General features: G+C 37.7%; 1 protein-coding gene across 4 annotated transcripts in view; it reads left to right on the top strand.

The window, feature by feature from the left end:
• The window catches only part of ACVR2A (activin A receptor type 2A), a 71,372-nt gene that overhangs the window by 41,767 nt on the left and 4,332 nt on the right, over positions 1 to 25,273 (top strand). For 3 of the 4 annotated variants that reach the window (XM_037396360.1, XM_037396359.1, XM_037396362.1), the window contains 8 exons: positions 728 to 882; positions 10,267 to 10,290; positions 16,097 to 16,240; positions 17,526 to 17,669; positions 19,364 to 19,509; positions 20,542 to 20,656; positions 21,989 to 22,127; positions 24,660 to 24,790. In XM_037396360.1, coding sequence (XP_037252257.1) covers positions 728 to 882; positions 10,267 to 10,290; positions 16,097 to 16,240; positions 17,526 to 17,669; positions 19,364 to 19,509; positions 20,542 to 20,656; positions 21,989 to 22,127; positions 24,660 to 24,790 — 998 coding nt within the window. The remainder of the gene's footprint in view (positions 1 to 727; positions 883 to 10,266; positions 10,291 to 16,096; positions 16,241 to 17,525; positions 17,670 to 19,363; positions 19,510 to 20,541; positions 20,657 to 21,988; positions 22,128 to 24,659; positions 24,791 to 25,273) is intronic. The other variant, XM_037396361.1, reaches the window with a different exon arrangement.

Below are 25,273 nucleotides of genomic sequence, written 5' to 3'. Positions count from 1 at the left end.
TAATAACCGAACTGAAAACAGCAAAAGTCTTCTACCAAATAGCCAGAGGAAGTTGTTTATGAAATTAAATAACATTTTCTATGAGATTAAAATAGCCTTTGACCCAAGAGATATTCTTGTCATTTTAGCAGTATCACTGACAAAGGCAGTAATCAACATTCTTCACTCAGGAAACTTTTTTGCCCCAGGGGCCTGTCACTGTCCCTGCGTGTGCCAGCTGCCCCAGAAACAGGGTTTCTCTGGAGTCTTTCTTGAGGTCGTGTGGGAGTGTCTTCAAGCTAGACAACCTTTACTTTCAGCAAATCAACCGTGCATAGAAACATTGACAGATCTTTTTTCTGGCCTGTTCTTCTTATTAATGACACCTTATTATACACATTCCAAAGACTAAATCTCTGTATTTTTTTTTCATTCATTAGGTACTGCGTTATTGCCATCTTTTAAAAATGCAAACACCTCTTACACACTGTAGACAGACAGAGCTTAGAAGCACAAAAAAATTAGCTGTGCTGATGTGTGAATCCGGGGATCTAAGTTATTTCTGTGCTTTTCAAAGTACTGCCCTTTTAAATATGTGCCTGTATTTTTACAGTATGCTATTTAATTAAGTATTTTTAGCCCATTGTGCTGATGGCAAGAATTTTTAAAAAATCAGGGTGCCTAGACATTTCAAATGCTGGGATGATTTTTGTTTCTTAAAAGCTGTGTCTTCTTTTATTTTCTTCAGCAACTTCCAATCCTGTTACACCTAAGCCACCTCTGTTCAATACCTTGCTTTATTCATTGGTGCCTATAATGGGAATTGCAGTGATTGTGCTCTTTTCATTTTGGATGTACAGACATCACAAGCTAGCGTATCCTCCAGTACTCGTTCCGACCCAAGTAAGTCACTGAATTATGATTTTGGGGTTTTTTTGAATGGTAAAACCATTTTCTATAGAGGAGAGGAGAGAAAGGGGATGTGCATCTGTCTCATGGCTGAAGTTGTCTATTACTTTCCTGGTTTAGAGGTGCTAATGCTTGCTATCCGCAAAAGCAGAAAATTAAGCTTTACTTAATTACAGGAGACATGGCTATTTAATTGGTCTCTGCATGTATGAGCAACTACTTAATGTTTTTACACATCAGGGCAGGGGGGAAGAGAAAAACTAAACACAAAACTGTAGATGGCAAAGGTGCAGTGTTGCTGGACAGCTGTGGGAAGTTTGTACTCCCACGTAGTTAAAATAACTACTTTGTCTGAAAGTTGTGTACAGCTGTGCTCAGGTGCTTACAGTTGAACTTTATGTAGTCCTTAGCTTAAAAGTGAAAGAGAGGTGATAATTCGTAATGGCAATTCACAGTGAATAGAAAATAGTAACTAGCAGAAGCTTAGCTATTTTTAAAAAGGCATGGAACTGGGATACAGGTATCAGTTAAAGGAATATAAAGAAAATTTTCAGCTGAAGCACAGTTCCAGGGCTTAGCTCAGCTCATGGCCTTGCTGTGATTCCTGTCACCTTTTTCTTCTTACTTGTTTATGTATTTTGTGTCTTGTTTTGAAATGTTTCAGTTTTTAGCAGTGTGTGCGTGTTACTTAGAAAATGTTATGAGATTGTGGTCTCCAAATTTGAAATGAAAACTGGCTGTGTTGCATCAAAACAAACCTATTTTGGCAGCATGTACATAGTTCCTGCTGTTAAGCTCCAGCTGATTATGTAGGTGTAATTAGTGTTAATACTAGAAACCCTCTTCCTTCAGTTATGTCTACAGATTCAATTGAGATCAGAAGGCTTTTATGAAAAGAGTTAAGACAGAAATTCTTCAGGCTGAAGTAACAAAGATGAACAAAATGTGGTAGTGGAAATGGAGAGATAAATGACTTGCCCAGGGTCCCACAACACTTGGGGTTTTGCAGTAGGAATTGAATTTAAGCTTCCTAACTCACTGTAGTGACCACTCGGAATACATTGCCTCTCGTGCAGTGGTGATATGGTGATGCTATTTATGATTGAATAAAATTAAAACACTTGTTATTTATGGCAGGATTGCATTTAAAAAGGATTGATTCCGTACTGCCAGCTTCTGTGATACTTGCAGTGTTACTGCTTGACTTCAGGGTTTTCCAGGAAAGAGTATTGCCTATGGTTGATAAATAAAATTGTTTTATTTTCAGCTTTGTAGTAATAGATGAGAAGAATTTGGGGGGAGACAGTGGGCATATGCTCTTGCTAAACAAAAAGAACATAATTTAGAGGAAAAAAGTATGTTTTCTGTCCTTGCAGAAAGTATTGCAGATCCTCAAACTTCATGCAATCTGTTAGCATAATTATTTCATCCATCTCAATTTGTGTGGATTTGGGACTTTATGTCAACCTGGTAGCCTTCACTGTAAGATGAAATTCATAACTGCTGGTTGTGTGAATAATTTCAGCATGTGATTTCCTTTCAGCGTGTGATTTCCTTTCTGGACTTAAAAAAATCAAGTAATGGCTAAAGCGATAGAAAAGCAAGCAAATGTTAAATATGTGCAAGATACCAAGAATTTGAATTTTTATATTCTTCAGTCTTTTTATTGCGGTTCAGTTCTTGCATGGTTTGTTTGGTACAGGAGTGGACACGTCATAAATTTTTAATAAATAGGATAATAACCTGTTTTGTTAATGCTCAGATTGTATCTGTTGGGATAAGTATATGTTGGTGCTTGAGCTAATTATGGTGTAATAACACTTTCTTATCTTCTGGTGAATAGGCATTAAGGTTTGTTGTGGAAAGTCAGGAAAAGCTACTTCTTCCTGAAAAACTAAATGGGATTATTATGGAAATAGAATGTATAAATATTCTCCCATATGCAGCAGAGCAGTATTTCCCACTTTAAATTTGATTACAGCTGATTTGAACAGGAGACAGAGGAAGCAGGAAGCGAGGGAAAAGTATTAGTAATTTTATAACCACTAAACAAACATTTAAATATTTATGCATTAATATATTAAATATTAATATTATATTTAATAATTAGCGCATGAGTCGAGTTTGTAGGCAAATGGATTCTCTTCTAAATCTTTCTGTAGCAAACAGTAGAATGGATAGCTCAGATGTATAGCAGATACTCACCAGAAAACAGGGACTTCTCTGTGTGAGATAGAGATAAAGGTTGTCTCATTTTACCTGGTTTATTCCCAGAAGGCGATGGGAATACTTAGTACCAGGGTGAACTGCACCTAAACTTTCATCAAAAATTAAAGGATAGTTGAGGAATAAGTAGAAAATAAAAATGAGGAAATAATGAAGAATGAGAAATTTTGGAAGGATTAAGAGAAGGGATAAGTAAATGGAGAGCAAAAGGGAAGGAAATTGTTTGGAATATTTCAAAAAAAAGGAAGAAATACGCTAGAAGGAATTTTTGAACCTGTAGTGAAATATAAAGGACAAACATCTGAGAAAATGCAAACAACTTCATTTTCTTTTGAAAGTCAAATTGTTTCACAGTGTGCGCAGGCAGTTCCTGCACAAACTGAACTCAGTTCATAGCTCTGTAGATTAACTTAACTTTATATTCCCTTGGAACGTACAGATCATTATTCTAAAATTTCATGTAGTAGAATTAGTTAATATGTTTGGTTTAAGATAGGAAAGCAGTAGATATTTTTGTTTGCTCCTTCCGTGTTTCATTCTGGCTTGCTTTCAGGTATTGGGTAGAGGGTTCAAGGGGGTTAGTAGACTAAGGTGTAACTGCTGAGATGCTCCTTGTTGGTATCTGAGTGAGAAGTGTTTAGTGGGTCCTGAAGGTGTCCGGGACAGCCATGGCAGAGCTGGGTGCTCCGAGGTGCTGCTGCCAGCGCAGGGACCTGTGGTTGCTCCTGCCACTCCCTTTAGTCTTGGCTTATGCACTTCCTTGTCTCTTGGTGCTGTTAACTGCATGCCTCATTTATTTGTGTGGGGAGCTATCTAGTTAAAGCTGTCAGATCTTATAAAATCAGACACTTTTTAAATTCTTAGATGAGTTATTAACAAATGTAAGTTTGCTAAACAGGTATATGTATGTGTAAAATGGTTTGAAAGAACTGTCATTTTCTTATTTGTATTTGATTTAGTCATGCAGCAAACATATTCCTGTTTGATCAAATTTACCAAAAAATGGATTAGTATTTGAATTGGTGTGTATAGAGATATATATGTAGAAAGAGTTACTTTCACCTGGTTAATTTTCACTCATAAGCACCAGGTATACTGAAAATGAAAAAATGCTGTCGTTGTGGACAGAGGCGTTCACTCTCAAATTCAGTGTAGTTCAGATTGCTCCGCAGCGTCCTACTAATATCTCTGGTAGAAGTACGAATGCGGATGGCAAGGAGTTGATATGTTATGCTCATTTATTTTTTACATCTCTTGAGCTTGGGCCAGAGTTGTCAGTCAATGCTAATTGCAACTGTGGTGTTACCACTCTGTCATCCGATAGATAGGACCGTAACCTATTTTATAGCGGAACTGACACAAGTAACGCTTTTGTTTTTTATCAGTTCACAGAACTGTGGCTCCCAACATTCTACATCCATTCTGTGCAAAGAGAGATTAACCTCTTGTACTTCTTTTGTTGAGTGCCCAAGTTTATGAATATCTTACTGAATCACAGAGTTGCTTTTTTTGTTGTGTTGTTTTTAAAATAAGAGTCATATGTTGAGAGGGTTGAAAAAAAGCTTTACAGATTCACATAATGTCTTCGTAACCTATTTTTGTACTTTCTTCTGAAATGTTTGAAATTACTCGGGTCAAAGATTCTTGTGTTTTTAATCACTAAGCACAAGAAAGCCCTGATCTACGCCTGTTGGGTGTTACCAAAAATTAAAAAACTTGAAACGGACAGATCCAATCTATTAATTAATGTGTCCATAAAAGCAAGATTAGTTGCTAGGAATTGCCATTTCTTTCTCCTCTCAGAGAGGAGGATTACACGGTTGAAAAATATGACTGCATCTTCTGCTTTTAACCTCCTGTATATCACTTCCTTTGAGCTCTTCAGCCAGTATTCCCTGTATTGAGCACAATAATCTTTTATATATATAGCCTTCATTTTCATTTTGGGTTTTGGTTTTTTGGGGGTTTTTTGGTTTGGTTTTTTTTATCCCATGTGGATGAACCTCACTGGTCCTATTATATATATGGAAAATATCCCTTGTTTTCAAAGTCACATGCTATTTGAACCAAAAATGTAAGAATAATTAGAGCACATATATCAGATATAAAGAGACAGTGATCTTAACCTTCTGGTCTCAAAAGTTTTTCTTGAGTAAAAAAAAAATAGTCTTGTGATTTTGGTATGGCTCCCTTTGCTACCACATCATGATAGCCTTTTTTCAGTGTATCTTTTCCTGAAGACACCCAAGTATGAATAGATCTTTGTAGCTATGTCACAGTTTTGATATTTCAGTTTCAGCTGTAAGAAATTAGAATTGAAAACAGTATCATGTAATGTGAGGAGAACAACGATGAAGGAGGAAAATCTCTAGCAGTGGCTGATGCAAGACCTATTCTGAACTACTGACTGCAGGTCTGACTGCATGTGTAGCAGTCTGTGATGGAAAACTGATAGGAAAAGAACATAAAACAAGCACTGTTTTTGATGCAGTTTTTAACCTCAGACATCTGGTCCAGGCCACCAGACCTGTGCCAAGGAGTTTGGTGAGTGCGTGTGTGTAACTTGAATGGTTTGTTTTCGAAAAAACGTAAAGGTAATTAGTAATGGGAATTTTTTTATGGTTGAAATTGGAGAAGATTTTGATTTATTGTTTTTATTTTCTAAATTTTTAGCACATCAAATAATCTACCTGGTGCACTTAAAATTTCTGGGGTAATCTTTATCCCTTTGCCACACTAGGAAAATCATGGTTGGCTACTGAAGAGGAATGAAGAAATCAAATCAAGAGTTCAGGCTTTTTCTGGTTTTGTTTTCCAACCACTTTTTTTTTTTTCTAGTTGTAGTTACATGTGTTTTAATAGAGACATTATAACACTTGAAAAACGAAGCATAGGAAAGGGAGAGGTGTTCTTACAAGCACTTACTCTAGATCTAGGAAGACTAGTAGCTGCTTGAAAATTATATGGAGAAGAAGCTAGGCGCTTTTATGAAATGGGAAAAGAGATTCATCAACAAAGAAAATCTGGAGCTCAGAAAGAGGAAGACGTTAAAAAAAAACCATTTTGTGGCTGCTTAGGAAGGAGTTAAGGTTGCGTACATATCAGTAGTTAATAAATGATTAACATATAATGAATGGCAATGTTGGTATTAAAAAGGAATAGCTGAATGATCTCAAGATTGGACTGCTAAATGTGTGCATGATCTCACATTCTTTAATACTGCATCTCATATCTTCAGGACTAATAATTTCTTCTATAATTTATGCCAATCATTAGCTAAATGAGGCAAGAGAAAGATATGGTACTATATGTCCTTTGATTGTGGTACTGTGAGGCACAACCATGATGTGGTTGATTAAAGGTAAAAACCCCACAAATACAGGGACACTGTGAGAATGAAGTAGGAAAGTTTTTACAGATAAGGAGTCCTTAATGTGTAGTAAGTAAATAGCTTGTAACTGTCTTTTTTTATTCTTCCCCCCCCAAGAATTTATGGGCTATTACAAGTAGTTTCTGAAAATCTTTTAACAGAGAGAAGAATTTGTATGATAAATGAAAGCTAAGCACGTAGTGGTACATGCTTTTTCAATGCTCAGTATACAGCCAGGTGTCCAGAAACTAAAACTGGTAGCTTGTAAAAAAAAAAAAAAAAAACAACTTGGTTCTAAAACTTGGTAGCTTGTAAAAAAAATTTTTTTACACTACTTTCCAGAATTCTCACTTTGTTTTTGGAATGAGCTATCTCCATTTAAAAAAACAAAACATAAATGCAGCTCTTCTGGTGGTTTGGTGGTTTTTGTTTTGTTTTGTTGTTGGTTTTGGGTTTTGTTTGTTTGTGTTTGGTTTTTTGGGGGGGGGTGGTGGGTTTTTTTTAATCTTCAAGAGGTAAGAAAATGCAAATACAGATTTTTGATATCTTATCCTGAATGGCAGCCTAAAGGCAACTTTATAATTAAAGTACAATTGAAATGAAAAAAATAGATTCAATAGTGAAATTCAAGTTTGTACTTCTGCATTCTTTCAAAGAAAGAATACTCTTATAAACAGTATGGGTTCAATGCTGTACCTTATTCCTGGCTTATTAAAAAGTTGGTTTAGTTTTAGGATTGGACCTGTCGAATGTGGGTCTGAGGGGCCAGTGCAAGATGAGTATCCATCTGATAAGGCTGGATGTTGGCAGTACTTTGTGTCTTATTCTCATAAACATTGACTTGGCAGATACGCATTTAACAACTGACAAGTCACTGAAGGCTTTTACAGCACTGCATTTAATTTTCCTTGGAAGATTTTTTCTCTGTGCATTCATTGTAAACAGTAATATTCAAAATAATCTAAATTATCAAGATCACATTTAGATTATAGTCTTAGACAGTGCTTTGGAACAATTATAGGAAGGCTGAAATACTCATCTCTGAAGTCTGCAATCGGGTACTCTACCTTCAGGAGCTTTTCAATAGTTTTCCATAATAAAGTTCAGCTTGCATATCCTCAGATATGCTCTCCTGAATGTTTTACATTGACATCTTCCAGGTAATCCTTTATATCACTAAATGCGTGAGAATTACACAGTTCACAAGGTATAAAAAAAGTAATTCATTTTATGTTCCACTCTGAAGAAATGAGGGACTGCATGAATAAGCAGGCATCTTATTTGGAGTACTAGTTAGGAACGAATGAAGGAACTGGGACAATAAATTTGTAATACAATGATTTGCACTTATTTTGAACACCTGTTTATAAAGATTTTAGTGACGTTTGAAGTTCGGAATACGGTTGTGGATAACCCAAATTTTCAAAGAGACCACACTGCTTGGTTTCTGTGGTCTAACTAGTTACAAATGTTACAATTATTTTAGTAATCCCTGATAAAACCTATAGAAGTAGTTTTCAGACAGTATAAATAGGAAGTTAATGTGTTTATATAGATTTGTATATCTGATAGCTAATTTGGGGAGGGGAGTTAATTACTCCCAGTTTTTATTTATAAGAGTTCTATCAATTCCTGATGGAAGAAAGTACATATTTGCATTTCTGTAATAGCCTGATACTGCTTAAACTGGTGATACCGCATTCTTATTGAAGAGACTGAGGTGGTGGTCTGTAGTCTTGAAGGAAAGACAATGATTTTTAAAACGGAAGGTCCATGATGTGCGTAAATCTCTTGGAAAATTTTCATGCATGTCTCATTTATTAGTGTATGGGGGAAGTTGGTCCCCTCAAGAGCAGTGGGAGTCTTGGGAGAGGACTCTTGCTTCTCAGTTTCATGTTTGCAGTTTCTCGTTATAGGAAGAGCAAAAAAGGTTGGATTCGTGTATCTTTTTCCTTAACTCTGAGAAATTTACGTAATTCTCAGGAGCTGGAGAATTTTAATAACAAATAGCCCTGAAAGAACTAATACATTTTTTCTACATCCACAGGAAAGATATTTGTTGAACCACTATTTCATAGGAGTGATGCTTCTTAATTTTTTTAAGTTATTGTCTGTTTCTTGACTACTTGAGTTAGTAGAAGTAGGAGTACACAGAGATAGTTCTATTATTCTGTTCAGTAGCCACCCCCTATCTGATTCACAGATTGAGTATTATTTCTGTTTTGCTTGGCTGCCGTTTCTGGCAGAGGAATATGGGGGGCTTGGAGGAGGAACTTCTTCCATTAACTGTGCTTGTGGTTTGTGAACGTTGTCTGCAGAATCTTACTTGGAGTTTTTCTAAGTATACGTGGAAGGGCTGTCATTCTGCTGGAACCACCAGCTCTCAAGAGATTTGAAGGTGAAGATCAGCTATTCTGAAAACCAGTGTAAGGGGTTGGTTTTTTTTGTTTAGTAGGGGGGGTGGGTTTTCCCCCCCTTATGAAGTGCCCCAACATATTTGTGGGCTGTACAGGTCCTGCAAGAATCTGCTTCAGACTTGGTGTGGGTGTTATCCTCATCTCCAGGGTCTACTGACCAACAGTGAGAGGAGTGATCCTGTCGGGCTTCAGTGTGTTCTTTAGTGTTCTGTCAGTGGCAGCAAGCTCTATTACAGTATTTATAAATCTGACTCCCATCTAATCTGGCCTTCAAGAAATACTTCAGCACTTCTATTATTAATTATTTAGATAATACTAAGTGTGTGCTAGACAGTTTTCAAGCACAGAGAAATGCCTCTTGTTGGCCCTGAGCTCTGTAGCATCCTGAGTATGTTGAGACAAAGGGTGAAGGAAAGGATGATGCAGTTACATTGCAGCTGAATACTTAAAGTGTTTGAATTTCATGCTCTTGCAACATCAACCTGATCAAATTATAAAGGACAAAGAAAATGGCTGAGGCAAAAGTACAGGAGGAGGAGGAACAAAGGTGTCTTCAGTGCTTTTCTGCTTGAATGGCAATGAGATTGTTCGATAAAAGAAGAGGTGAAAGTAGCATAAACAAGCATGTGTCATTAAAATGTGTTTTAAGTTTCAGTAACAGTGCTCTGGGACTTAGGTTTTTATAATGGGTTTGATTCCACAGTCTGTAAACTCATGTGACTTGTTTGAAAGAATCTTTAATGTTGTAGTCTCCCTTTATATATGCTGGGTATAGTGTTTTCAAGTTCACTTGTTCTAGTTATGTGTCTAACATGCCATATTTATTGATTAAATTTAGTAAAATAGACCTAATGTATGATGACCTATTTGTTTATAAGGTTTAGTTACAACTTAGATATTAAAAAGTTTTCATTTTCCACAGCTAGTGACTAATTACAGTGAATTTTTAAAAATACAACGCTGCCCTCTCCTGAACAGTTGGAAGCATAACAAGAAATAAGTTCGTGTAACTTGTTTGGATGAATGTTTAAATTTCTGCATGTGTTTATATACTGTTTTGTAGTAACAAGATTTTTATGCACCTATAGTGGACAACTCAGGTTTTAATTATAAGATCAGTTTAGCTAATGGTCTGTATAATAATCTTTTTTTACCCATTTTTCATTGCTAACATACCAATGATGGATTTTTTTTATTTTAAATGATCTGTTATTAGTACAAGAAAGTATTGCTGTCCCCGTGAATATTTTTGTTGTTAATTCATAAACAATTGATTTTGTCTCTTTTCTTATAAGCTGTTTTTTCATCCCATTCTTGGTATAAATAGTAATTTCTTTTGCCTGTGTTTTTTCCCCCCTCTACAAGCACGCCTTTCATATAATGATTGAGGTAAGATGCATTGATGTTTGTTCATGGTTATGGAACTTTCTGTGGACATGTAAGAAGTTGTTTTGGTATAATTTACATATTTTTTTTCCCCAGTATTTGGGGCAAGAAATTTGTAAGCATGCGTGGTTTAAAAATACAGAATTAGTCTGCTGTTCATAGCTTCCTTCAAATGTACTGTAGTTTCTCTGGCTGTTGAGTGAAATGTCTGCAGGTGTTCATGGTGAAATACAGCAGGCATAGTCAGTTTGGGGTTCCTCAACTACAGACGAGCTCGGTGGTGTCACTGCCCCCCTAGCACAGTGTCGCAGGAGTAGTGGTAAGGGCTCTGCTGGCCATGCCCGCCCCGGCTGTGGGAGCGGGCCAGGCAGCAGGGACTGCGAGTATTGCTCTGGTCGGTGGCCCTGGAAGCACACGGCGTGTCCTGCCCGTTTCTGTCCTGTCTTGGGGCATCCGTTGTCATCTCCCACCTGTGAAATGCCTGTAACTGTCTGAGGTGTGTGGTCTTTGTGCTGTGATTGAGTGGTGTGGTGGGTTTTGTGTCATTGAGGAGCACAGAGAAACAGATGACCTGGAGAAAAATGTTCTTTCGCTATTAAGTCTCTACTTTGACTTTCTCACCGGCCAGAAGTTATTTTTACTTGTATTAAACTGCTGATGTTTCATGTGAAACTACTAGTGACTGAAAACTGTGAATTGAGAAACCTGGTCATTATAGCTAGGCATTTAAAACTGAATATTGAAAAAGTCAGGATTTGAGTTGTAACGTGAATGCTTAATTTCAGTTGTCTCCATAGGACTCTAATTAATAGCTGAAATGCCTTTTAAATGTAACTTAGAAGGAAATAGAATGGTGCCATTTACTTTCCTGAATATCTTGCATCTGTAGAGAGTTATCAGAGTTCCTTCTATTTGTATGACTGTTTTGCTGAAGCTGAAGTGTCCTGCCTACAAGTCGCTAAGTTTACTTTACTTTAGGGAGTATGTTTGCAACGTATGATAAAATAGAGGATTTTATGGGGTGAAAAAGAAAAATTGTTGCCATTTAAAAGAAATGTAGCTGATACGTACTACATGAAATGTAGTTTGTAGTCCGTTTTAGAGTAATTACAAAATTAAAGAATTCAGACTCCTTTATACTGTATTTAGATCTTAACTTTACAGATCATCTGGTTAAAAATGTACCGGTCCCAAACTAGAAAGGGAGGAAACAACCAAGATAGTCATCAGGCTCTTCCAGCGAGAACTTGTCAGCCATATTCACAACAGAACTTGTTGAATAAATGTAACCAAGGGGAAATCCTGCACCATTTCACAAAACTCACATGTGCTCTGGAAGTTTGAGAACTTACGTTTTGGAGTCAGGAGAGAGAAATGCATCTGTGTACAACCCCATTTGGATAACTGGTCTTTTTTCTACCCCCTTTGTTGTACGTGATGAATCACCTGTTTCAGTTGCCATATGAGAGACAAAACTGGAGATAAACGCAAGTGGCTGACAGACTGTGTTGGGGCAGGTCTTGAAACAATCTGTTCAGTTGGCCATATTTTTAATGGAGTTGTAGTCTCATGTTTAAGCTTCTCTCTGATCTTGAGAACCATTCTTGAAGACACTTAAGGAAACTTATTTCTGGGAGTTACCATTCTTTAATGAGTATTTTCCCCTCTGTTCTTTTTCCGGTATGACTAGTATGCAGTACCTGACAGCTGACTGCAAACCCCAGCTGTAAAAATCAGAACCAGAAAGCCCTGTTTGAGATTTTAAAACCTTATAGCGTACAACATAACTTGATATCCCTGATTTTGAGATCGCTTAATGTGTTTAACGATCAATGGCTTTGAGCTGCAGGAAGAGTAAAGCTTAGTTGCCTGAGTATGATGCATTGTATGACACAGTCAGTTCGAGTGCTTTTGGCCAATGTAGCTGCTTCTGTTTTTTATCTGGCAGTAGACAGTTGTGCAGCAGGAGTGTTCCTGCTGTGCTGCCTTGTGAACTGCCCGGATTTAGGACAGAACATGTCTTTGAGCAGGTGGAGTACTTGGGATGAAGTTACATGGGCCAGCAGCTCACCACTGCCTCTGCCTTGCAGTGCTTCTTGTGTTAATCTGCACCTTGTTGCAAACTGATGCAATTTGCTAAACTAACCTGATAAATATGGGGTTTTTTTGGTTTTGTTTTTGTTTTTCAAAAAAAAAGGCTTTCTGGCAATGTAGTGTATTGCCTTGATTTGCTGTGTGGTCACAATCAGCCCAAGGGAAGGGACAGGGAATGCTCAGGAAAGGGAAAGTGGGCCCTTATTTTTTCGACAGCTGTGGCAAACTGTTAGACTAATATATCCACATTATATCTTTACTCACATTATATCAGCATCCTTGGCACCACAGAGGTGATTTTTAAAAGCCATACAAAAATAATTATGCCTGTGGCACGTTAAAAATTTTTGCTTAGAAGCAGAACAAGTTGAAAATACTGTCAAGGAATGTTTCTGTATAAAAATAGTCCCTGTAGTTTTAGAGTAAATGCCTGTTGATTTTAACAAAGTTGTTTGGGGTTGGGGGAAAGAAAAAAAACCAGGAAAACTATTCTTTTTCATTATGTTAACAGAAGGCAATTATACTTTGCATTTTAAATCAGGATTTGTTTTGATTTGTATGTGTGGGTGTGTGTTGCTGCTTCATAAGCATGCCGGAAGTTTTGACTTCATAGAAATGTTTCAACACGAAAGGCAAATGTGCAGGGAACCACAGGAGGTTGATGTATAAGGTAGTGGGGAAATATTTTGAAATGCCAGGTTTTTCTAAGAAATACGAAATTCAGGTATAGGAAAAGTATCGTAATCTAATGTGAAAATAAGAAGCACCAGTTTTCACTGGCCACTTTTTACTGAGTAGTTACTGCCTTCTCTCATGTGATAGATGCTTTAGTTTTTTCATTAAATCTTTGAGAAGTATTAAGTGGTCGTTTGCTTTGTGGTCAAGAAAAAATTCACATAGTGTGCTTCAAAATACTGGCAGGTTTTTTGGGTGGAGGGTATGGAAAGGAAGGGATGTTCTTCTAGCCTCTAAAGCAAAGTGAGATTTGGTTTTACCTCCCACAAATCATTCTCTTTTATTTATATTTTGGCAAGTCACTAGGTTCAAAACTTTAAGAAGTTTTCTAATTAACTGATGTTAAATCCCCAGATGCTACACAGTGCTCAGGATTCTTAAAAAAAAAACAAAACCAAACAAACAAAACAAACAAACAAACAAAAAAACCCAACCAAACAAAACAAAACATGTTTTTTACAAGCTTAACTAGACTTCTGTGAGTAAATTTGGGCATCTTGTTTCTAGTTTCACCTGTAACTATTACAAATTGATGATAGTGATTTCCTTGATGCCTGAAATATTCATAAAGCGCTTTGACATTGAATGAAAGGCAGCAGGGGAGGGAAAACTTAACTCTTAAACTTAATTTTCAGTGTTGTTGTTTGTCTAGTTTAAAGCCAGTGATTTTGATATAACTGCTTTAAGCACGTGTCACTGCAATATTTGTGAAAGGATTTCATACTTTTTTGAGGAGAGTATCGTAATGTGCCTCTAATTTGAATTTCAAGCATTATATTTTCCTTTACAGTTAATGATTTGTGGAATTAGGTTACAGTTTCTTTAAATAGATATAAATCCATCTCTCAGTGAAATTTGTTCTTTTTGAAGAATGGATTTGTTGCTTAATAAGAAACAAGATAATAGTTTTTTATTCCTGCATTTAAACTACTCAAAACTTAAGTTGGATACAGAAGCACTTGCCTCCATCCTCACAGTAGTAAAGCATACTTAAAACCACAGCTGTTCAGAAAATGTCTTTAACATGCACAAGATTTTTATGTTGCTAACTGAAGTGCTCAAATACTTAACTATCGAGAACTGTCATTTGTTTCGTGGAAGCAACTACTTCGGTGTTTTTCATTCTTTTTAAAACAGCGTTATGGCTGTTACTGGGAAAAAATAGAGAAGCCAAGCATATGTTTCGGAGGTTTTTTTGAACAGTAGACTTCAGGGGTTTTTTCTGTTGTGTTCTGCGGTGTGGATGTCATTTAAAAGCAATGCCTAACTTTCATTTGGATGTTTGTTTCTTTCATATGTAATATTGAGACTCGTGGTTTAGTTTTGTGATCTCCATAGACCTGCACTGCCACTAAAAGCAGCTGTTCACCCTCTTCCCATCCGTGATGTATCTGTCTGCCCCCACGTTATCACCGCTGGCATTGACATTTGCAGTTCTCTGTAGTAATTTGGACCGAGGAACAAATCGTGGTTTAAACTAATTTGGGAAGGGGGTGGAAGGAGGGTGGAGGTGTATTGGTAATTCTACTTGGTGAACACGGCACACTAGAGCTTCTTTTCCTGCGGAAAACAGGGATCAGACAGAAGAGATCATGTTTCTCTGGTTCTGTGCATAGGGTAATACCCTTTGATGCAGAGGCATATGGAAATGGTCTGATGCATTTGTTTATGGTAGGGAAGAAGCTTACATAGGTACAGGCTAATGTAACGTGGTAGATAGGAGAGGACAGGACAGCCCAGACAGCAGCATATCTTTGGTGGTACAGTAGAAAATCTACTTGTTATATTCAAGATGATATGTATGATACAGACTATGTAAGAGATGTATAGAATATAAAATACAAGATATTCCACAAGCTGTTGCATTTTCTTTCCCAGAAAGGGAAATTGTTCAAATCTGCACTAAGATTGCTGGCTATATGGATAGCTGCATAGAAGCTCTGTCTCACTTGCAATTGTACTTCCCAGCTTGTGTTGTCGTATTTGAAAAGGAATTATTGGGCTAGCCCCTCAGTAAAGTACGACTGCTGTAAGATGGGAAAAGATAATATCTTAAATTTTAATTCTGGTTCTGTTTCTGGGACCCAGCCAAGCATGCGTGTTTCAGTAACATACTGGCTATCTACGTTAGTAGAAGCTGGGAGCACTGGAAGTGGATCAGTAGGTTGAAGCATTGGTGCTGTGGTTCCTCGCACCACCATCGGCACGGCTTGGAGGGCTGGTAGTTGGCTTCCCGTGCTGAACGTGTGCGCTGGGCGTGTGGTTCAATGGTTTCTGAATGAAAAGAAAATGTTATGTATTGGGAGACCTTGTAATGGCACAGCCTGCCTACATACTGGTTTGCAACCTTATGTCCCCAGTAAGCAGTGGAGTTTTTGAAGTAGAGATGAGCTGGTATCAACTCAATGGCTTGTGGGAACTGCCGGTAGTGAGGGGCTTCACTTCAGCTTGGCACTGCTGCCCCCAGCCCATTGCTGATGTAGACATCTTCTGTTGCCAGCTGAGAGCTGAGGGATGCAGTGTTAGTCACCTGGAAATGCACTTTTTAGAGTCAAGGCACTAGGCCGTCGAAGGAAAGGATTGAATAGGTCACACATGTCAAACAAACCAGCCACCCTCTTAAATGTATCAAAGGTGCTCATTTGAATTCTGTCTTTTAAAAAAGTAACAAGTAAAGCTTGATTATCTTTTTTCCTTCATTTCTGCTCTGCTTTTACACCTGGTTAGATAGATTCATACTGTAACTGTTGTTATGCTGTTGCTTGCACGTTAATTTTGAGCATGTTCTACAATCTCATTTCTCTTTCCTGCAGAGGAGGCTTGCTGTTTTGTTTCTGGTTTGTTTGGGAGAATTTGTTATAAGGAGGGTTGGGTACATGGTGCAAGTCTCTTCCAGTTTATGAGCCTTTATTTCCAGTGCTGTCATCATAGATAGCACGTATAATAGAAAAGTCAATTAACGGTTTTAACCTCATTTCAGGATCCTGGACCACCACCACCTTCACCGCTGATGGGTTTGAAGCCATTGCAGTTACTAGAGATTAAAGCTAGGGGAAGATTTGGTTGTGTGTGGAAAGCTCAACTACTAAATGAGTATGTTGCGGTCAAAATATTCCCTATTCAGGTAAGCACAAGCTCTTAGTGTCCTGTGTGGCTTGTAATATGTTAAACCAGCTTTTCTAGTCACAATATGAGGCTTCTTTGTTTAGAGAATTTTCAGTATATACTGTAAATCTAGATAGAAACGTCTTGAGCTTAAAAATATGCAGAAAGAGTTCTGTTGGATGTAAAATAAGTATTTTAATGTAGCAAACATATCATTAAAACATAAACTCTGTGAAACTTACCTATACTTCTAGTCATCAAAATACATATTTGGCATGAATAGTTTTAAGGAGCTCTCACACATCTCTTGATCAGTTGAGAAGAAAGAATTTGTTAATATTTTTTAATTAAATTGTACTTAGAAGGGATGTCCTGAAATGCAAACTTGTAAAGTGATTGTTCCAATTACATGCGTCTCAATTAAGTGAAATAATATTTACTTCCCAGCAAGCAACCTGTGAAAGCCATCTTTTACAATAGATTGTGCTCATAATTACAAGATCCAGTCTAGTTAAAGAGTACGAAGTGATCATACACGATGATACTAGGATAGATTTTGCATGAATTAAAAACACCCACTGCTACTTGAGGTGAAGAAATGTGCTTGTGTTTTCTGATGATTAACCACTTGTTGACTTGCTGAATAAATACATCTGCAGGTGGTTCTAGGAGAAACGGCATGTATTTATGCTGGTCTTAGCCATCAGCACAACATAAATTAAATCTGAGACTTTGTTCATTATTTTTAATCAAGGAAAACTAATTTTAAGTCTTTATGGGCTTCTTGTGGATTAATAAAATACAAAAATTGAACCATGCTCTTAAGACTAAAGCAATTGTAATGAATTGCATTACACAGACTCCGGCTCTAATCTTCAGCTTTCTGTGTTTCTGTGGTTCGTGTCTGTGGGAGTTGAGGTTGTGTTCAACAGTTGATATTTGTTTACCACAAATTTAAGTTTCCCAGACTATTTTCCACTATACGTGAATTTAATAGACATAAAGAAAGACAGTTTTTCATATTTTTGTATGTTAGGTCAGTAGCTTGTAGCACAAATACTGTTAGTAGTTTAAACATTTGTAATTTTTAAGTAATCAGCCTCATAATGTTAATAGCATACACTGTGCTTCCTTTCCTTTAGGTAGTAAATCCTGTCTTGCCAGAAAAACCCACGTTTTAGTCATTTTGACAGATCATTTACAAGTGCACAGTAAATTGTAGGAGGAAACTTCTGTTGGGGAAAGTACCTTTTATTCTCATTATTATGGTATGGACTTGGTTTGTTGTGTTCTTTTGTTTAAAGGACAAGCAGTCATGGCAGAACGAATATGAAATTTACAGTTTACCTGGAATGAAGCATGACAATATCTTGCAGTTCATTGGTGCAGAGAAAAGAGGCACCAGCATTGATGTCGATCTCTGGTTAATTACAGCATTTCATGAAAAGGTATGTTTAGTTCTCAGTGTCGGGTTTTTTTTATGATTATGGCAGAGGAAGACCAGCCTTAGAAATTTGTCACAAACGTGAACTTGCATCAGTTAAGAAATAAAGCAAAAACTATTTTAAATTTTACTTGCAGTTTGTCTCTTTGCATTGGATATGGGTTTATTTAAATCTGTTTGCAGCCAGCTGAGAAAGCTGTCATCAGTCTCTACTTAATAGAGGAGTTGTAGAACACAAACAAAAATTCATTCTACTTTGTTGCTTTTTAGAATGCATATTTTTGAATATCCTCCATCTAAACCTGCCTAAATCAAATACACTCCATCTTGTAGAGATGGTGGTGTTTTATTTGAACTTGTGTTAGTTGATTTAAGTCTATAAGACTCTATGTATCAATTCTATTGTGATAACCACAGTAAGAAACATAAATACATGTAATTAAGAATGTTCACTGTTTTATTTTCTCCTTGGATTATTTTTTAATGCATGTAAATGTTACAGAGAATGTAAGTACAAAGAGGAAAAAAACCTAACCAACCAAACCACCCCAAAGTTAAATTTAATGCTGAAACAGGCAGGGAGGCATTAGGAAGATGTTACCTGTAGCAGATTTCATAAAATATAAGTCTGTCTAGTATGAACAGGCTAATGCGTGAAGGCTAGGTTGTAGATCATGCTTCTAGTATTGAATGTTACCTTCTTCATTCTGGCATTTTTGTCCCAGTTACACCTCAGTTTTAATAATTTAGACTAAAACTATTCAACTATTTAAAATTTTTGACAGATCTTCACAATTGAGAGATAATATCAAATTAATTTACCTTTCTGAAAGGTCATTGCCATTTTTTAATTTGGTTTTTGTCTTAAGAGTTTTAAAAATCTTGTTACTCTTGGAAAGATGGCATCCGAGATGACTCTTAATTAACGAAAAATACATTTTTTTAATTTTATTTCCAAAGTGTAGCCACTACACTTCGAGAGCTGTGTTCGTTTTTTCCCTTTTGTATCATTTTTCATACAGCAACATGTGACACAGTGACATCTCACAAACTGGGTAATGTGTAAAGCCATGAAAATGGGTTTATAGAGTGGGCTATGGAAGTGAGTTTAAAGAGAAGAGCTTTATGTTGAATAACTTTTACTTCACGTTACCTTTTTGTATTTATTTGGCATGTATATTTCGCTCTGAAACTGTGTTGTGGAACTGGAGTTCACTGTAGTTGGTCCGTAAGAAAAGAAAACCTGGCCATGAAAGGTCCTACAGAATGGCTGTACGCAGTTCAGCGAGGTTCTTGAAGGTGAATCTAACCTGTAATTTTCTGTCCCTGGAAGATGGTAAATCATGCTAGTAAAAGCAGGGTTGTCTGAATAAAGAATTGGCATATCTCAGGTCTAGCTCCCATTTCTGGTACTGACAGTTAAGAGCAGTTCCTCGTCAAGTGTGCCACTGAAGTGGAGTCGGTTGTGCTTTTTGCTTGTTGAGGTGGTGTGTGGGTGCCTCTTGATTCTCGTTATGGACTAGAGATGATGCAAAGGTTAACGTTGTGTTGTGTGAAGTAGCGGCTGTACGGTCTGTCAGAAAACAAAGGCAGACAGGCATATCGTGTTCTTTAATGATGGAGGCCATCTAGAAGTTTTCTTTATGAGTAGAAGAGCATGAAATTGATCTTGTAACTGTTTTTCTTTTTGCTGTGCAGGGTTCATTAACAGACTTTCTCAAGGCTAATGTGGTTTCTTGGAATGAGCTATGTCACATCGCTCAAACTATGGCTAGAGGTTTGGCTTATCTTCACGAGGATATACCAGGGCTAAAAGATGGACATAAACCTGCCATCTCACATAGGTATAGTATATGTAACATACTTTCAGGTGATTTTTAGTATATTAACTTTGAGGTAAAGGATATGAAACGTGGATAGATAGGAAGTACTCAGATAATTAATCTGTGATATCTTCCTTCCAGAATTCTAGAGCGCCTCGTAAGACAGATCTGCTCAGCCAAAGCAAAAATCTGACTAGCTGATTTTTTTAGAGAACTTGGTGATTGTGGCAAATGTCATAAATTCTTTTTTTCTACAATTAATTATTTTAGTACCCTCTGCAGTATATGAAATAATTGTCATTATAACTATTTGAAACAACTTTACCACGCTACGTATCTAACTTTTAAGTAATACTGAATGCCTTTAGACAGACATTTACTCTAAGTGGTGTTAGGCCTGTTGAGTGTAATTGCTGGGGTTTGAATTAGGTAAATATAGAAAACTATTAATAGAAGCAGGGAGCTGAAATTATAGTGGTAACCAAAATGAAAGATAGGCATATAGAGAAAGAGAAATAGAGATACTGCATAATTAGGAATTTCATGAGCAAAACTGTTTGACTGTTTTGGGGGAGCAAATGGGGGAGGGGGAGAGATACATACAGGACAGATGGGAATCCCTGGATCAAAGCCGTTATCTTTTTGTTTCTGCAAGAAACCATGTATCTCCTTGTTAGAAACAATCAAGATTCATTTTCTAGAGTGTTTTGTTTCCTTCTATTTAAAACAAAAAGTAGTTGTAATTAAAGCATGCAGTAACTACACTTTTATTCTATTTCTGTATTGTATGTGCTCAGAAATCTGTATATATTTCAAAACTTAGCATAAAATGATAGTTCCAGTTGCTGTCTTATATATTTCCATAAAAGTAAAAGTGTGCAAGTGTGCTCCTAGATCTTACTCTTATTCTTTTGTTGTTTAAATGGAATGCTTCCTGATAATTTTCTTGCCTTTCATATTATAATGTTCTTTGGTTTATTATATTATTTTTCCTTAGAATTTTATATGGTATTTCATGTTCTACATCTCTAATTTTTTTCCTTAAATTGAAAGGGACATCAAAAGCAAGAATGTGCTGCTGAAAAATAACCTTACAGCTTGTATCGCTGATTTTGGTCTAGCTTTAAAGTTTGAGGCTGGAAAGTCTGCAGGGGATACACATGGACAGGTAAACAATTTATTTACGTAAGCGATATAACTGTTAACTACGTGTGGATGGAAATCGATAGGTTAGGCATTCCTCATGGACAAGATGCTATATCATCAACCAGATTTTCTGTGACCTTTAAGGAATGTGGTAATTTGTGCTTGCTTCTCACAGGCTAAAAATTAAATAATTCTTCAGACAATTACAGATCACAGCCTTCCTCTCTATCTCATTACATGGCCCCTCTCCCCCCTTATTTTCATTCACTAGAGGATTTGGACAAGAAAGCATGGTCTTGCCCTATTTTATTAATTGTTCTGAGGTGTTCAGAAATTGAGGCATGATACTGGCAGCCAGTCTCTAACTTTCTGACCTAGCAATGGTTGCTTTCCTGAAATGGCAGCGGCACTAATCAAGCACTTGTCGTACGACAGAAGCTGTATTAGTACCGTGTACTTTTACAATAACAAGCTTGAGCTTAGAGCATTACCTTTTCTGGAAAACTAGGTTTATTTAATTTGAGGTAGAACCTCACAGTTCATGGTTGAGCAACATAAGTAAAATCCATACGATAAAATGATAAAACCTTAGTAACACTGCTTAAGAGAAACATAGCTATTACCATGAAGGTTTAAACAGTGGAGCAGATATTGTTCAGACTTCACGTCTTATGAGTAAATCAGAACATACATAATTTCATCATTGACTGTGGCCAGAAAGAATGGATATCCCCAAAGATTTCATTTAACAGCCAATTTTGTGCAAGTGGTTTCTTGTAACTTTCTCAGTATAAATTGCACTTCAGTAGCTACTTTTGCTTTGGTATTTTTGTTACTGCTTTTGTCATGGGGAGAAGCATAAGCACATTTCATGTCTTACGACATGCAAAAATAAGAATAGTGGCCTTCCTATAATCTAGAAAACAATCATAGAATAGTTTGGATTGGAAAGGACCTTTAGAGGTCATATAGTCCAATCCCCCTGCAACAAGCAGGGGCATCTTCAGCTAGGTCAGCTAGATAACTTAAGGAACGGCAGCGAACAAATACATTGAATTGTTACGCAAATGTGTTGCTTTAAAATGTATTCAGATTTTCCTGCTTCATAAATATCCTTTATAGGGCCTAGTCTGTACAATTTTTTCGAATTCCTCTTACCTACTGTGGGATATAAGAATACTAGAAACTTCCAAGATTTAGCCTTAAGCAGGGATAACTATGGCTATTTTAATCCTAAAATGGCTTTTTTAAAAAAACAGTACTGCTCTACAGTGTTATTATAATTGGCACCAACTAGAGCAGTGATTGTGGTCATGTTGGTTCTTAGTGTACAAATGTTTTCCTGTCTTTCAAGGTCGGTACACGAAGGTATATGGCTCCCGAGGTACTAGAAGGTGCTATAAACTTCCAAAGGGATGCGTTTTTGAGGATAGATATGTATGCCATGGGGTTAGTCCTCTGGGAATTGGCATCACGCTGTACTGCCTCAGATGGTAAGCAACATATTTGATCTGTGGAAATATTTAATGTAATTTGTGAGAGGTGCATTTAAAGCAAGAAATTGGGAGGTAGATTATATGTATGTAATAAAATTTGATAGGGGTAGTAGTCCTATGGGGAAGTGAATGGAACACCGGCATCGTGTAGTCACTTTATAATTCAGTCTACAGTATTCGGCATCCCAGGTCAAAGTTTTCTGATACGTGGGATACCTGTTGTATTTCTTCTCCTGGTCGTGGTAAAGAAGAGAGAGAATTACTGTGGACCTCCTATCCTAACCTAATATATTTGATTTTTTCTGAGTTCAGCCTGACGGTTTCCATGCCAGTCAGTTTATCTTAAAGGTATTGCTGCTTTTCATAAACAAAAGCTCTGATGAGGTTAACAAGGATACCCACCAGCACCTGCTGGAAGGCGACATCTCCCGCTGTACCCCTTGGCATCTGGAAAGCGACCTGCCTCTTAGTGCCGCCTGTGGAAGATGTGCATAAACGCTTACTGATGTCAGGGATCGGTTCCCAATACAGCAAGGCAACACAAGGCTCAAAACATGAAGAATTTTCATAGGTCAGCATATGTGTTATTGCAGAGAGCATCGACGCTGTTAATGATTTTCTAGCTGCTCATTAGCATATGCAGGATGCCACCGTGGCCCTTCCTGAGTCATGGTGAACTGCTCCTCAGTGCATCGGGAAGTCAGTTGTCTGCAGTGAGACACAGAAAAAGTTCTGCTTCTGGTTTAACTGCAGGTGCCAGGCTCGGACTGTGCCGCCTGAGTTCAGTCCCTCCCTGCCCTCCTTCTCTCTCTTTGTTGCCACTAGTGTTACATTAGTTCACCTCCTACAGATGTCGGAACTTCTAATTAATTGTTCATAGCTTAGAGTCTGAAAGTACAGTAACATCTGAGAAGTCTGCAGCTGGAACTTTGTTAGCTGTGGGTCCATCGCAGTTGTTTTTTCATAAAGCAAACTGTTGGATCCAGTTTTTAAGCTATCAAGAAAAGATACGATACCCTGTTTGAAGTATGAATAGTGTTCTTTATCTTTTGTAAATAGAGACTTTTTTTGGGTGCCCAGAATAAGTCAGGATTAATCAAGAACAAGACAAATGACAAGGCTTAAAAATGTTTGGGAGAAAGTTGCATTTTCAGTACAGTCTTTAAAGCTGCTAAATTCAACTAAGTAAATACGGCTGTTTCACTTGGGCTAGTGATGTCATTTGTCATAAATCTCTCCTGCGAGAGCCCCGCATGTCTGACAGGTACCCACATAAAAAGCCAAGATGTACTGGAGAGCTTGGCAGAGCAGCACGCGGCCACACCGCGCCGTTCTGCTCCAAGCCCTGCTTTTCTGCCACAGGCGTTCCTCGCAGAGCAGAAGCCCCTAGGGAGATTTTACCCTTCTAAAAATGTTAAGCTGTTTACTAACAGGATCGACACAATCTTGCAGGAGTCTGAGGCTGTCCCGTGGTCTGTATTGATTGTTCGTGCCTTGGCCTCCTGTAAAGCATACATTCCTACATTTTGCTAGCCGTGTCTCATAGGCTCGCTGGCAGGTGTGGTTACTGTTCCAGAAAGTGGAGGAGGCATCGCTGAAGGAAAGCAGCCTCCCTGAGTCACAGCGCGGTGTCGCTCGGCAGGCACAGCTGCCGTTTGCCTCTCTGCAAATACGCTCAGGCTTCTCATTGTCTTTTTTGAGAAAGTATCTGACGTGTTTGACTGAGTCTCACCAGCCTCATCTGTGCTATCCCGTTATTTCTTCTATCTTCCTACTCTTCTTTTTTCAGACTTTGATCTGAGAGCACAAAACCTCTTTATTACATTAAAAAAACTCTTTATTATATAAAAATATAAAACCTCTTTATTACAATTTATTACAATACCACGTTACTGTAGAACCTACAGCTGTGTAATCTATAGTTTATAGTAATCTATAAAGCTTGTCCCTCTGTTCAGTGAAGAGTGAATATTAATGTTTAGCTTCCAACATACCTTTGTCCTGGGCTGTGTGGGTTGGAGGAGGAAGCACGTTACATTCACGCAGGGATGCAGCAGCTGCTGTCGCCAGCTTGTCTTCTCTAGTGTCCGCGGTACTGGAAACACCAGTGGCTATCGGGGTGGCTGGGGACCAGGCGTGCCAGCAGGTGTTAGAGGGGTGCAGCTTTCTCTGACCAGAGGGGTGAGTTGTTGGAGGAGGCAGGGGAGAAGCGGTGGACTCGAGCCTCCCTTCCCCTGCGCGTTTTGAAGGTTTCACCTGGGAGGGAGCTGTGCTTGGCTGCCATGCGCAGGACAGCAAAGGCTTGCAGATCCCAAAAACGCCGCTGCTGCTTCCTTAAGACCTTTGTCCCTGCTTGCTGACGACCTGTCAGAGGGTCAGGTTTTGATGGCAGCAGGAGGTAAACGGCTCCAGAAGATTCTGATTATGGACTACATTTCCAAGAGACCAGTCTGGTTTTCTTATATATTTTCTCCCTTTTATAAAGCAAAAAATTGGTGGTTTAACTTTTTTTTTCCTTTTTATCTATAGGCCCAGTAGATGAGTACATGTTGCCATTTGAAGAAGAAATTGGACAGCATCCCTCCCTTGAAGACATGCAGGAAGTTGTAGTTCATAAAAAGAAGAGACCTGTGTTAAGAGAGTGCTGGCAAAAACATTCTGTAAGTAGCAACTGAGTTCTTCACAGCTGTGTCATGACTTGAATTCCAAATTTTTGTTAATCCTATGTTGTGTTTGTAATGCTGTCTTTTAGGAAGAATTTAATAATTCTAGGAAGAATTAAATGGACTTTAAATGAATGTGTTCTTAACCTTAAAATATTATCTCTTGGGTGATTTGAAAGTGATATTTTTTCACTCTTTTAGTGAAAGAAGAGATGCTTGAGAGTAAACTTTCAAATGTATATGTTAAAAATATATTTAACAAATACTAGTCTTGATTTACTACAGGAACGCTACAAACTAAACGCAGTAACATAGGGTAAGCAGTGTCATAGGAGCAATTTCTGGGGTCGGTTAGGGAGGAATCGCACGCGTTCCTGATCTGGTTTATGGCTAGAGAGACTTGCCGTAACGTCACTGCTTATTCCTGGTGCTGTCCTTTCTCCAAAGAAAACTGGTTGTTAGAAACCATAGGTGACGCTG

The sequence above is a fragment of the Falco rusticolus genome, chromosome 8 (genome assembly GCF_015220075.1).
Source record: "Falco rusticolus isolate bFalRus1 chromosome 8, bFalRus1.pri, whole genome shotgun sequence".
NCBI classification, from domain to species: Eukaryota; Metazoa; Chordata; class Aves; order Falconiformes; family Falconidae; genus Falco; species Falco rusticolus.
The sequence above is the reverse complement of the archived record's forward strand: the minus strand, read 5'-3'. Positions and strand labels throughout refer to the sequence as shown.